This window comes from Lipotes vexillifer, unplaced genomic scaffold, assembly GCF_000442215.2.
Source record: "Lipotes vexillifer unplaced genomic scaffold, Lipotes_vexillifer_v1.1 scaffold1028, whole genome shotgun sequence".
Classification (NCBI taxonomy): Eukaryota; Metazoa; Chordata; class Mammalia; order Artiodactyla; family Lipotidae; genus Lipotes; species Lipotes vexillifer.
In genome coordinates, this window is record NW_006779287.1 from 274,626 (window position 1) to 287,645 (window position 13,020).

General features: G+C 42.2%; 1 protein-coding gene across 1 annotated transcript in view; it reads left to right on the plus strand.

Annotated features, from left to right (window-relative positions):
* Positions 1-6,645: 6,645 nt before the first annotated feature.
* FBXL17 (F-box and leucine rich repeat protein 17) overlaps positions 6,646-13,020 on the plus strand; it is a 487,979-nt gene continuing 481,604 nt past the window's right edge. Inside the window, exon 1 of the mRNA XM_007452559.1 lies at positions 6,646-7,266. Coding sequence (XP_007452621.1) covers positions 6,646-7,266 — 621 coding nt within the window. The remainder of the gene's footprint in view (positions 7,267-13,020) is intronic.

Sequence of the window (13,020 nt, forward strand, 5' to 3'; positions counted from 1 at the left end):
ATTTTCTATAAAAGCCCAGTAGTAAATATTTTTAGCTTTGCAACAGGGCCAGGATCAGGGTGCAGTAAAATGTAGCAAAGCCTTGCCAAGCCATACTGGCGCCTGAGGCAAAAGGGAAAAAGGAAAAACAGTATTACTGGTCCTGTCTTCATTTAAAAATTTGACATTTTGCTCAATTTTGGGGGGCATTCTTTTGATTTTAAAAAGTATGCATCAGAGCTTCCCTGGTGGCGCAGTCATTGAGAGTCCGCCTGCCGATGCAGGGGACACGGGTTCGTGCCCCAGTCCGGGAAGATCCCACGTGCCGCGGAGCGGCTGGGCCCGTGAGCCATGGCCGCTGAGCCTGTGCGTCCAGAGCCTGTGCTCCGCAACAGAAAAAAGTACTTTATCATCCCTTTCTATATCCAAAGAGAAGTATCTACTCCCTGAGTGGCGACAAAGAATAACATCTTATCACTTGGCTAAGGAGGCAACATAAAACAAGAAAAATCCCATAATCCAGGGATTAATGAAGCCAGCCGTATCAGAAAGAGGATCAGAGGACAGGTGGGAGTTACATCACATCACCACTCCAGCCACCCTTCCTCTGTCTCCCACCTGCCCCAGGAGGGATGACACCTTGAATGGTTCTTTCAATCCCCATAGTTTGTGGATCCTGGTTATGACTGTTTTATCTCTGGAAGGAGAGATAAAACCCATATTATAAAGGGAACAGGTTAGGAAGGGGCAACCTGATACTTGTGATCAGATTTGGGAGTGGAGCAAACAAATTTGGAGTATAGACATTTGATTGATTATTATATTGATACCACAAATTGTCAACATTTAGAATTGTGGCTTGCCATTTCTGAGTCACTAAAAGTAAATATTATTATCTCTCCTTTCTTTGTTTATTGTGAGCACATATATAACTATTCTAAAATTATACAATAAGAAACAAAAATGTTATTAAACTTAAGAGGGAAAAACATTAAATTGGTTAGGGAGTCACACATAACTTAATTCTTTCTAAAGGCCCTATTTTACCAGTTGAAAATAAGGAAATACCAGTTATAATATAGGAGATAGCTGGGCACAGAATTGAGGGAATGTAAACATGGTAGAACATCTTTGAGTTGTATTAATTTCGTTTAAATAGAGGAAAAGATAAATATGTGAATCTTAAGCAAAAAAAAAAAAAAAGTAAAATAAACCCCTACATTTGCCTCAATTACCACATTAACTTATATAAAAGTGGGAGAACAATGAATTCGTTGTATTAACTCTTGGTTAATTGTTTCCTTTCATGAGCTTGAATTAATCTTCGGAGAGTTATGGATAACTGATTACTTCACTTTCTCTTTCTCCCATTAAATTGCATGAAGTCTTAGTTTCACAAGACTGTTTGGTGAATACATTTTCTATTCCCACAATAACAAAGTACCACAAATGGAGTGATTTAAAACAACACCTTTTTATTATTTCATAGTTCTGTAGGTCAGAAATCCTGGCGTGGGCTCAGCCGGAGTCTCTGGTCAGGTTCCCATGGGGCTGGAATCAAGGCATCAGTGGGGCTGTGCTCCCTTGTTGTTCGGGCTCTTATTCCATGCTTATGCATTTGTTGGCGGAGTTCAGAATTCTGTAGGATGGAGGGCTGGCCTTCTCACTGGCTATCAGCCAGGTGCAGCCCTCTCCTCAACGTAAGAGTTTGCTTCTTTAAGGCCAAAGGTAAAGCAACCGCTGCTGCTTTGAATCTCCTTTATTCTGACTTCCAGACTGTCTTTAAAGATTTCACATGACTACATCAGGCCCACCCAGAATAATTTCCCTTTAAAGTGCAACTGATTAGTGACTTTAGGTGCTGGTGATTCAAGGGTAAACAAAGTGGGCCTTAATTCTGGTGATAGTCAACTAATACTAAAAGAAAATACCACAGCTGCAGACTCTGGTAACTGCTGTAAAGGAAATGAACAGGGTGGTATGACACCAGGGAAAAGCTTTTGTGACAGGAGGTGGTACCTGGGCTGAGACCTGGAAGATGAGCACGAATCAGTCATGGAAGAACTGAGGGAAAACCAGTGAGGTACCAGTTGCACTTTTATATTGTGCCTGAAACAAACTATTAAAGAGCACAGATCAGTTCCTTAAGGGAATTCTCTGAAAGCTTGCTAAGTTATCTTTATCTTTGGCTTTGAGTATTGCAGCAAAAACGCAATTCAATAATGGATTAAATTTATTGAACACTTGGGGTTTTGCATGATTTCCAGATGCATAAACAATGTCTTCTGCCCCCAGAGTGTCCTTCTAGGTCATCCATTGCACCTACCACAATCAGTGGGACCAATGGCACATTAACTGATCTCTACTTACATCACTGGTGCCATAGGATGTTTTAGCCATTAATAACAACCATCATTAGCCAACTGTAAGCATGAAAGCTTTTTATATGTGGGTGTGTTTCTATAGGCAAATGTGAATTTCAAAGTGAGTACATATATTCTATATCAGCAAAGAAGAAAGAAACTTTTATTTTAAACTGTTTTCAACATTTTAAATTTATGTGCTGGCTTTCATTGTGAATCTATGTTATAATACATATCTACTCCAGGTTTGAATTTTATTCAAATATGTAAATATTTTATATTGTAGAATCCATTATTTCACCACAATGTTATACACTGAAATAAGTCATCTGAATATACATGTTGCTATTTTGGGGTTCTTCATTTCTTTCCTATCCATCATCCCCTCCTCTCTATCTAATTCATAAGTAAGTTACTAAATCCTGAAAACTCCACATAAAAAATGTTTCTCAGTCCCACCCCTACTTCATTATCTCCACCATGCTGCCCTTAATTCATGCTTTTAAGGCCCATCCATTGATCTTTCAAACAGTCTTAACTGGTCTTCCTGCTAAGAGCCTCTTCCTACTTTAGCCCATTTTCTATACAGTTGCCAGATTATCTTCCTAAAAACTGAGCGAAGTCCCTGTCCTCATGGAGTTTACACTCTTCCATTGGAGACTAAAAGTGAAAAAAATGACAAAACAGACACGTGCTAATGAGATATAAAGAAAATAAAAGCACTGTAAGAGGAAAAGTAAAGGAAGGTGTAATTTTATTTCAGTTTAATTGAGATACAATTGACATACAACACTATAAAATTTAAGGTGTACAGCATAAAGGGGAGTAATTTTAGACAGCGTGGTGACATTTGATTATAACAAATGTTAATGCTCTCCAGCCAAAGACCAACAGGAGCACACCCATCGTTGAACCAAGTTGAGTTTACTGACTTGTTACAAAAAGGCACATAGCACATGTGAGGAATTGTGGAGAGTCTCAATAAAAAGGTGTAAAAGACTTAAAAGATTGGGCTTGTGCTTGGTGATTTTGAGGAAGGTTTAAGGCTTTGCTCTGGATTGGATGCTGTCAGGAAGCAGAGATTATTCTATGATTGGATATTTTAATAATTGTTATCTAGAAGGTAGGAAGAGTGGAGCAAGGCTTAGGTTGTAATTGGTCAAGAAACAGTAATCACTTATATTAGGCAGAATGTTTGTTCATTTTTGTTGTTTGGAGTGTTCTTGTGTTGGTTGTGTTCAGACATGATTACAGAGGCATCTTATTTTTTTCTTGTCTGTTATGATCACAAAGTGGCCATGTTCGATGTTGATGTTTTGTGAGATTGTTTTTGTACAACAGAACACTCAAACCTAGTTGAGAATGCCAGTAACACCAAGGCCTAGCAAATAGTTCCAGGCTAGCTCCTGGTTGTTCAGGCTGCTTTCCTTTTTCTCATTAAAAAGGCCATCCAGTGCTATAATTATCTCTAAATTGCAATTTATTACTCTTACTCATAATTCTGTCTCCTGAATATTTAGAATACTTATCAGTATTATCACTTAGGGTAATGAGTTCTAAAACTCATTATAGCTCTGGTGGCAATAGTAGCAGCTTAATCCTTATTAAAACATATGAAACCCTCTGCTACAGCAGCCACCTGCTTGTGGCTGAATGGCTCTGGAATTGGAAGAACCAGTGCTGTATATTTCAGAAACCACTTCAAAAGTCTCAGAGTCACTTGCCTCACCTCTGAAAACAAGAAGCTGTACTTAGATTTTATGTGTAGTTCTAATAGGTCTGCATGGTGCCAGGCTGTTTTGTGCAGTAATCACATGGAGAGCTTGTTAAAATCAGGTAAAAATTCTAGGCCTCCGACTCCAGAGTCTAATTCAGCCTAAATTTTTTGAGATTCCTTCATGTTGTTTCCCTCCCTCCCTTCCTTTTAATTGCTGAGTAGTGTTCTATCGAATGAGCATACCAGTTTAGCCATTCTTCTACTGATGGACATCTAGGTTGTTTGTAGATTTTAATTATCATGAATAAAGCTGCTATGAACATTTTTGCACTTTTTGTGTGTATAGTTTTTATTTTTCTTCGATAAATACCTATAAGTGGAATTGCTAGGTCATAATGTGTATTTGACTTATATGAAGCTAATGGGTCCACAATTTTGACACAGAGAGAGTAATAAAAAGGCTTAGAACACACTCTCCTTTTGCTCAAAGTGTAGCCTGGAAGAGATGCAAAGGATTTGTTATAAGGCCTCAGGTAACCCTGTCACTCCTAACCTCCCTTCCTCACCAGTGAAGCTCTGGGGCCCTGAAAGAACCCTTTAAAGTCAGAGGGATGAAAGCTGTGTGGATAATACCTGTAGGTAAATGTAGTTTGGGCAGTGCCTTGATAGAAATGTATGTTAAACCCTTTGATGAATCTTTGCCTCTAGGTTTCTTGGAATTCCATCTCACTGTTCTTAAGCTGAGAAAGGGAGATCCCTGAATGCTGGCAGACCAAAAATAAAAGTGATTCCTGACAAAGAGGCCTCTATTAGCAAAGGTTTGATGGTACGTTGGGTGAAGGTGGGGTGAGGCTGGCCACTGTGATGGGAAAGTCAGGCATGCTCAAACAAAGGTTTCTACGCTGACAGGCCTTGAATATTGCAATACTGCTTCCTCAGTAAGTTCTCTCAGTTACCCTTAGTAGCTTTTAAAAACATCGGCCACCTTCCACCCTTCAGTATGTAACCAGGCTCCACTTAAAGTAGAGACCATTTGAAAGGAACTCTCACTTTCTTGCCAAAAATGCCCACCTATCTGTATTTAACCTTGATCTATCTTTTCCTCCTTCCTTCCAGTCACAGTGAAGACGGTATCTCTCCCAAGGTAATCGTCACTCCATCTTCTCAGGGGCCTTGTTGTATTATCTCTTCTCATTTCCCTACTTCCTCCTTTATACTGGCTCATTCCCATCAGCATGTCCAATTCCTTGCAAAAGCCTCTCCCGATTTCTCCCTTGTGAAAACTAACCTCTCAACACCAGGTACTGCTCCTAGTTATTGCCTTCTTTCTCTGGTCTCATTGTAGGCAAATCTTCTAAAGGGTTGTCTGCCAAGACTATTTCCTCTTTTTCATCTGGGTCTCCCAAGTCTGCCTAGAACCTTTTATCTTAGAGCAGGCACTGCATAATCATTTTTAAAGTACTGTACCTGATGGATGGATAGATGGGACTTGGAGGGTGCAGACAATAAAGTCATCCATAGCTTGCAGCCTGGGATGTTGGATGACTAACTGGGTTGAAAAAACTGTTTATCTTTCTGGTGTGTATAAATAATTTGATATATGCTTTCATTCTGAAATAAAGTTATGGAAAATCAGTAGTCTGTCACAAGCAACAAGTATGCAAACAAGTGGAGAAACACTGCAGTGCCGCACTACCTGCTGTTAGTCCCTCACGTGAGAACTAGAGTCCTCACCAGCCCAGGGCCGCGCATCTGCCACTCCACCCGAGGGGCCGCCGGGGACCCAAGTCGGCCTTCAGGCGGAATCGAGTTTACCTGTTCTTCGTGGCCCGGGTCTCCGAGTCCGGAGGTGGGGGTGAAAGAAAGAGCCGAGCGGCTCCCGGCCAATAGCAGTCCTTGAACTTATACCTAGAGGCGTCAGCGCGGCAGTGCAAACGGATGCCACACAGCTGGCTCGGAAGCGTCTCCTCCCGCCCCACAAAAGGGGCGTGGGCTACGCGAAACCTTGGGCGACAGGAGGGAAGGGCGCGCGCAGCTCCCCGCGAGCCCCGCACCCTCGGCGGCCCGCTTCCCAGCAGTCCCCACCCGTCCCGGGTGAGCAGCCGGGCGCCCGCGCCCCCGCCCCGAGCGCGCCGCTGCCGCGGCTCCGCCCCCTCCCCGAGCAGGTCGCGCGCTCCTGCGGCTCCGAGCTGTGTCGCGGGCGCGCGCGCCGCCAGCGGAGCTGCAGTTAAAATGGTCCGAGACGGACCTCGCGTTCCCCCTGCAGCCGTACTGACTGACTGAGCCGGCAGGCTCGCTCCCTCCTCGCGTCCCCAAAGCTCGCGCCCATCGTCTCCCGGCTTCCCGGGGCAAAGCATGTAGCCCCCATCCGGCGCCAGGCCGGCCCGCAGCTGACGCCCACCCCCCCACCGTCGCGTGTGTGCCCGTGTGTGCGTGTGTGTGCGTGTGTGTGCGCAAGGCGGGCGACCCCGCCGCCCGCCGCGGGCCCGAGGCCCAGCCAGAGAGGGGCCTGCCTCGCTGCCGGGAGCCCGGCTGTCCTGGCCTCCCTACTTCTCTATCCCGGTCCCCCTACTCGGGGCCTTCTATATGGGCCACCTTCTCTCGAAGGAGCCGCGTAACCGCCCAAGCCAGAAGAGGCCTCGCTGTTGCAGCTGGTGCCGCCGCCGCCGCCCTCTCCTCAGGCTGCCCCGCCGGACCCCGGCCAAGGCGCCACCCCAGCCGGCGGCGCCCCGAAGCCGGGACTGCTTCTTCCGCGGGCCCTGCATGCTCTGCTTCATCGTGCACAGCCCCGGCGCGCCCGCCCCCGCCGGCCCAGGTCGCAGAGGGGATACGGAGCGCTCGCTCCACGAGGGGGACATGGGCGGCGGCGGTGGGGGCGGCGGCGGCGGCGGCAGCGGAGGAGGAGGACCTGCGGGGGGAGGCGCCTCGCCGCCGCGGCCCCCCGACGCCGGCTGCTGCCAGGGCCCAGAGCAGCCACCGCAGCCTCTCTGCCCCCAGCGCTCCTCTCCCACTTCGGAAGGTGCCCCCACAGAGGCCGGTGGAAACGCCGTCCGAGCGGGGGGCACCGCCCCCTCGCCCGCCCAGCAGCACCACGAATGCGGCGACGCGGACTGTCAGGAGACCCCCGAAAATCCGTGCGACTGTCATAGGGAGCCATCCCCTGAAACCCCAGACATCAATCAGCTGCCGCCATCCATCCTGCTCAAGGTGGGTCCGGGCGAGTGGCGCGGGGATGCGCGCTGTCCCCCAACCCCGGCCCCCGCCTCGGAGGTTTTCTCTCTCCTCCCTCTAAGTACGGAGGAGGGGGTTCCCTGACAGCCGGAGACGTCCGAAGGGGAGATTGGGAAGCCAATGGGGATGCCTATGGCATATTATTGAAGTAGAAAAACTTGGAGTCTACTAAATGTCTTTTAATAGCTTGGGTCTGTTGCGCATAATTCAGGGTTCATCTATTATTAGACTCCCAGCCCAGTGATTTAGAAACTATTCGTAAGTTTTGTGTGAAATATTGTTTTATCACTTGAGCAGTTTACACTGACTGGGTGAAGACTTTGTATATTAGTGTTTGAAAGTCTTCAAACAGTATTTTCAGGTTTGATAGCTGCTAGTTGATGTCAAAAACAGTTAATTTTATTGATCATTTACCATGTTCAGGCACTGTGCCAGAGCTTTATATACATAATATCTCATTTAATCCTTCAGTTAACGTTGTGAGAGAAATATTGTTAACATCCTTACTTTATACAAGAAGAAACTGATTTTTCAGTGCCATGTGCCTACAGTAGTAAGTCAGGCAGAAGTGGTCTTTGCTCCTACGGAGCTTACAGTCTAGTGGGGCTTGAAGAGGTTGAATGACTTGCCCAAGGTCACACACAGACAGTAAGGGGCAGATCTGGGGAATTTAGGCCTGCCTGACTTGAAAACCCTTTTATTTATGCTGTGTTTTATTACCTTTGTACATTTTAACCCTTACATAAAAGCATACAGATTACCAGAAGGTAAGGACAAATGTATTTTTTGTTGGGGGATAGATGAGTGGGAAGAGGTAGGTGTCTTGTGGGAGCCTTGTCTCGCAACTACTAAGTAAAATTTGCAGTTTTGTCAATGCTAGTGCTAGTCATTTAGTTATGTGATAGTTTGTAGTAAGCTATTATTAAAAAGTTATTTTTTCCCTCATTTTCTCTCTTCTCTCCCACCCCCACATCTGCAGCTTTCTGAAGCTTAATAAATATAAACCCGGTTACTCAGTGTGGATGATATTTAAGACTAGATAGAAAAACCTAGATAAGAATTTGGCTACTTTTATTGTTACTGAAGTAAGTGTCATCAGTTATAATTGTTAACAGTATAATTATATACTGTCAACAATATACTTTGATTAGACTTTTGCATATTTGTAATCCTGTGTGTTTGGGTCTGTTTTATTGTGATACTAATATTTTTGTAAATAATATAGCAAAGGAGTGGGAAAGCTTACCTTTTCCTTGTGTCCAAATGTAATTGTTTAATTTACAGAGGTGTATTTTTGGAGGAGTAATTGCCACCTCTGTATGTTCAGGGTGTGCATTTTAGGGTGGAGGAAACATTCTTGAACCTTTTAAATTAGTGGATGACATGGACAAATTAAATATCAACGAATACTTGGTATAGAGGTTTGATTGCTGTCTTGTTGTTTGGTAAGTAAAACTGTTTAAAAACAAAACAAAAACCAGGTACTTCCCACTTTCTACCTAAACCATTATTATTTCATGAAATAGAGAATATTAATACAAAAACAAAAAAAAGAAAAAAAAGGTGGTAGGACATGATTTCATAAGAAAGAGACTTATATAGAATAAGTTTATTTCATTTGCTACATTGTTCTTTTCCACATTTTTGCTAGGGACTGTTGAAAACCTGGTCTAAGGGACATTTGGGGAAATTACTCATTGGACTTACCTATTGTGTTGGAGTATTTAGACATGTTATATAGATCTCCATTACTTGTATTAGAAACTTGGATAAAGATACTCTGTGTGGTTTTCATGGTCCTGGTGGTATTCAGCACAGAGTGAGTCAGACTGTCTGGAATGAATTGAAATCGAAGTTTTTTAGTGTTTACCAACCGAAGTAGAACTTTTGGGGATAAGGCTTTGGGGGGCAGAGGCTCTGGTGACACAGATAGTGTTCATTGCTCTATCTTCTCCCCTAAGTGCAGTGCCTGGCATTTAATAGCACTCAGTAAATATTGATGAACAAGTGAATGACCAGGTTTTTAGGAAGTCTGGGCTGAGACTCTGGGTGAATATGCCATGCCAGTAAGGGAAGTCTCTAAGAAGTGTTTCTATCCTGAGTTGTTGTTTTGAGCCACAGTAGAGCCATTGGATGGTGAAGAGTTTCTGGCTCTGTTTAGGCTTGGAGAAGAGAAGACTTAGGGAGCTATGACAATTTTCTTTACAGTACCAGAGAGTTGTTGCTTAGAGAGGCACAAATCCATTATCCCCATTAGAAAGTATGTCCTACTCCCCTGATAATAGGCCATAACTTCTATAATTGTATTGCTGCGGCCTTTGTACCAGAAGTTACTACAGTTGTAGAAAAGGGGGATGTGGAGGGGAGAGAGTTTGGGGGAGAGACATGAGGAAATGTGATTCAAAGATGTTTTTAGGGAAGTTGACTCAAACTACCATACTTGGCTCAGTTTTTTCCAGGTATGGCAAAAGCAAAAGAAAACTAAATTCTTTCTACTGTGGTTCATAGGCAGATTTTTTGGCCCAATATCAATAGGGATTTTTCTTTTTCAATTTTACTTTTATGTAAGTAGTATTACTTGCTTTAAAATATTCAAATAATGCCCGTAAAGCAAAAGTTGGCCTTGGTTCACCCCCTACTCTCCTATCTAGTTTTCTCTCCAGAGGTCACTAACCACTGTTATCAGTTTAGATTTTTCTTCTAGACTTGTACTGTGGAGTACGGTAGCCGCTAGCCACATGTTGCTATTTAAATTTAAAGTAGTTAAAATGAAATAAAATTTAAAATTCAGTTTCTCAGTCACAGTAGCTGCATTTCAGGGATCAGTAGTCATGTGTGGCTGGCAGCTGCTGTACTGGACTGTGCAGTTCCAGAATATTTTTTTCTTTGTAGAGAGCCTTTTGTAAAACTTCATAGCCTTTCATAAATGGCATCAAAATGTACATGTTCTGCAATTGTTTTCATTAACAGTATGATTTGGAGGGTTTTTTTTATTAGTGAGTGTATGGTTTCCTTCATTCTTTTTAACTGTTGTATAGTATCCCATAGTATTGTGCCATACTTTATTTATTGCAGTATGGTATAATTGGATGTTTTCAATTTATTACTATTGTAAACAATGCTAATAGATGTTTTCTATGCACATGTGGTCATTTTTCTAGGGTAGATTTCAAGAAGTGGAATTTCAGGGTTGAAGAATGTGATTCTCTGAAAATTTAAAAAGTCCTTTCTAACTATAGGAGCTCTGTAAAGATGAAATGAATTTTTTCTTAAAATGGTGACTTCATTGGAAATCATAATTATGTAACTTCAGGAAGAGACCTTTGAGGTCATCTTGTCACTCCCTACTTCTTATGCATGAAGAAACAGGCCTGTAGAAGTGGTATGGCTTACCCCAAGACATTTCAGATAGTGAATGGCAGACCCTGGGCTAGAACCCAGCTCAGTGTTTCCAGGTTTAGCGATCTTTTCAACATATGGTGTAAAAGGGCTTAAATAGTCTTCTCTCAGAAATTTATGAAGGAGATTCCTGGATTAGGGAGTGGGGGGAAGCTTACACCAGCCAACATCTAACCATTATGAGTCAGAGGCTAATTTTATAATTGGGTCTGTAAGGTTGAATTGTGTCTTTAAATATTAGAAATTTGAGAAGCAGGGAATGGCTCTTCAAAGGTCAACTGTGGGAATAGCATTTTCTAAAGTACTTAAGCCTGTTACATATGATCTTGGACTGGTAAATGGATTGTTTTGGATCACATAAGCTAGCTTCAGTCTTTGCTACCTGTTGCCTTTATTACTTTAAGCAACCTTACCTACTGATATCACAATTAGATTTTTATATAGTGGATCCACTATAACAGTTTTACCAAATGATAGCAATGGAATATTTTTCTTTAAGTAGTAGCTATTTGAGTAACTGGGAATTTTGAATCTATATTTAAATTTTAGAGGCTTTGTATGCTATATATTTAGATATCTTGCTCTCTGTCAGCAGACTATTTCTTTCCAAAGGAAACCAGGTGAGAGACCCAAAATCTATCACCACCATTAGAAAACCACTTCACCATGAATGCATCTCAGATAATGTATCCGTAGTTGTTAAATTTGTATTTTTATAGCTTTATTATGAACAGGTTGCTTTAGTGATCAAGGAAGAGTTTTATAAGAGAAGTGTGCTTTGGAGGAAAGCTTATGTATCTGATCTATTTTTTTCAAATATGAAAACAAGGATAAAAGCAATGACAATGGGAGTTGAAGAAAAAAAGTGATGCGACTTTTTAAAGCTTTGAATGTAGATTACTAGTGGGTAAGAGGAGCTAAGTTACATGTAGCTTTTCATGAGTGCTTTGACTTAAGGCTCCAGTACCAGATAAATTCTAGAAAGTATGGCTCTGGAGTTCTAGGGATGGTTTAGCCAGTGCTAAAATGGAGTGTCCTTAGGAAGTCAGGTTCAAGATTGCTCTTTGCTGGAGAATGCCTAGTAATCTTGGATAATTTAATCAAATCAGGCTACCAAAAGGTGAGATTCTTTTTTCTTCTCATTTTGAGAAATCTGTACATTTTGGTGCCTTGTAAGGAGTAGCTGTCAAGGGGAGTAACCTTAAGCTGTTCTTTACCAACTTAAGATACCAGGTTGTATAAATGATAGGGAATGTAAGGGATGATATGTGAAGGCAAATCTGGAAGCATTTAATATTAAAATAATAGTTTCTTAAAAAGTTACTTACCTTTGGTTAAATATCCTGTTTTCTGCTTATCAAGAATCTTGAAGCAACAAACCTATATTGTCCAGCACTGGGAAATATAGCTATTATTTTGTAATGACTTTAAATGGAGTATAACTGTAAAAATATTGAATCACTGTGTTGTACACCTGAAACTAATATAATATTGTGGATCAACTATACTTCAATTAGAAATAAAGAATCTTGCCCAAGTCTTGGCCAATTTGGTGTTCAAGTGATGTGGTAAGGGCATCCATGTGGTGGAAGAAGCTAGCAACAGTGATGGGAGATTGGTTACATACATGCATGCATTTCCTCGCTCTGCCCTCTGAGAGGATCTTGGAGCAGCAATACCCAAGACAGTGAGTACACTTAGTGTCCAGATCTTAGCTTCTAAATATCATTCTCTGATAAGAGGAATCAGTGTTCCTTGGAGAAATGACTGATTCCAGGGATGGGACAAGTAAAGCACAAGATGAGCTTGGAATATTTTGAGCCAGAATGCAAGGAAGTGCCCAGAGAATAATGGAGAGATGTCAAAAGAACACATTATTTCATAGTGTCTCCTCCCAAAATACTTTAAAAAAAAGTCTTGTTTTATTGAATTTTGTGACTGGCTTTCGAATAAAACTTATTCTTGTGTAAATACCTGACTTTGCTATAGACTAACGCTCTACGTAGTAACAGTTGGGGGTTTTATTAGTTTGCTGTGCTTTAAATTTTAATGATTAAATTGTGAGAAATTATTTTATAGATTAGGAAATAGTTTTAGAATCTGTGACTTCCCTATGGCTGTACGGTTAGAAAAATACCAGAAAGGGAATTCCCTGGAGGTCCAGTGGTTAGGACTCACGGCTTTCACTGCCGGGGCCCAGGTTCAATCCCAGGTTGGAGAACTAAGAGCCCCGCAAGCCCCGTGTGGCCAAAAAAAAAAAAAGTACCAGAAGTATGTTTTGTGTCTCTGTTTTTCTAAATGGTGTCTATTCAACAGACTGTTTAGTAAATT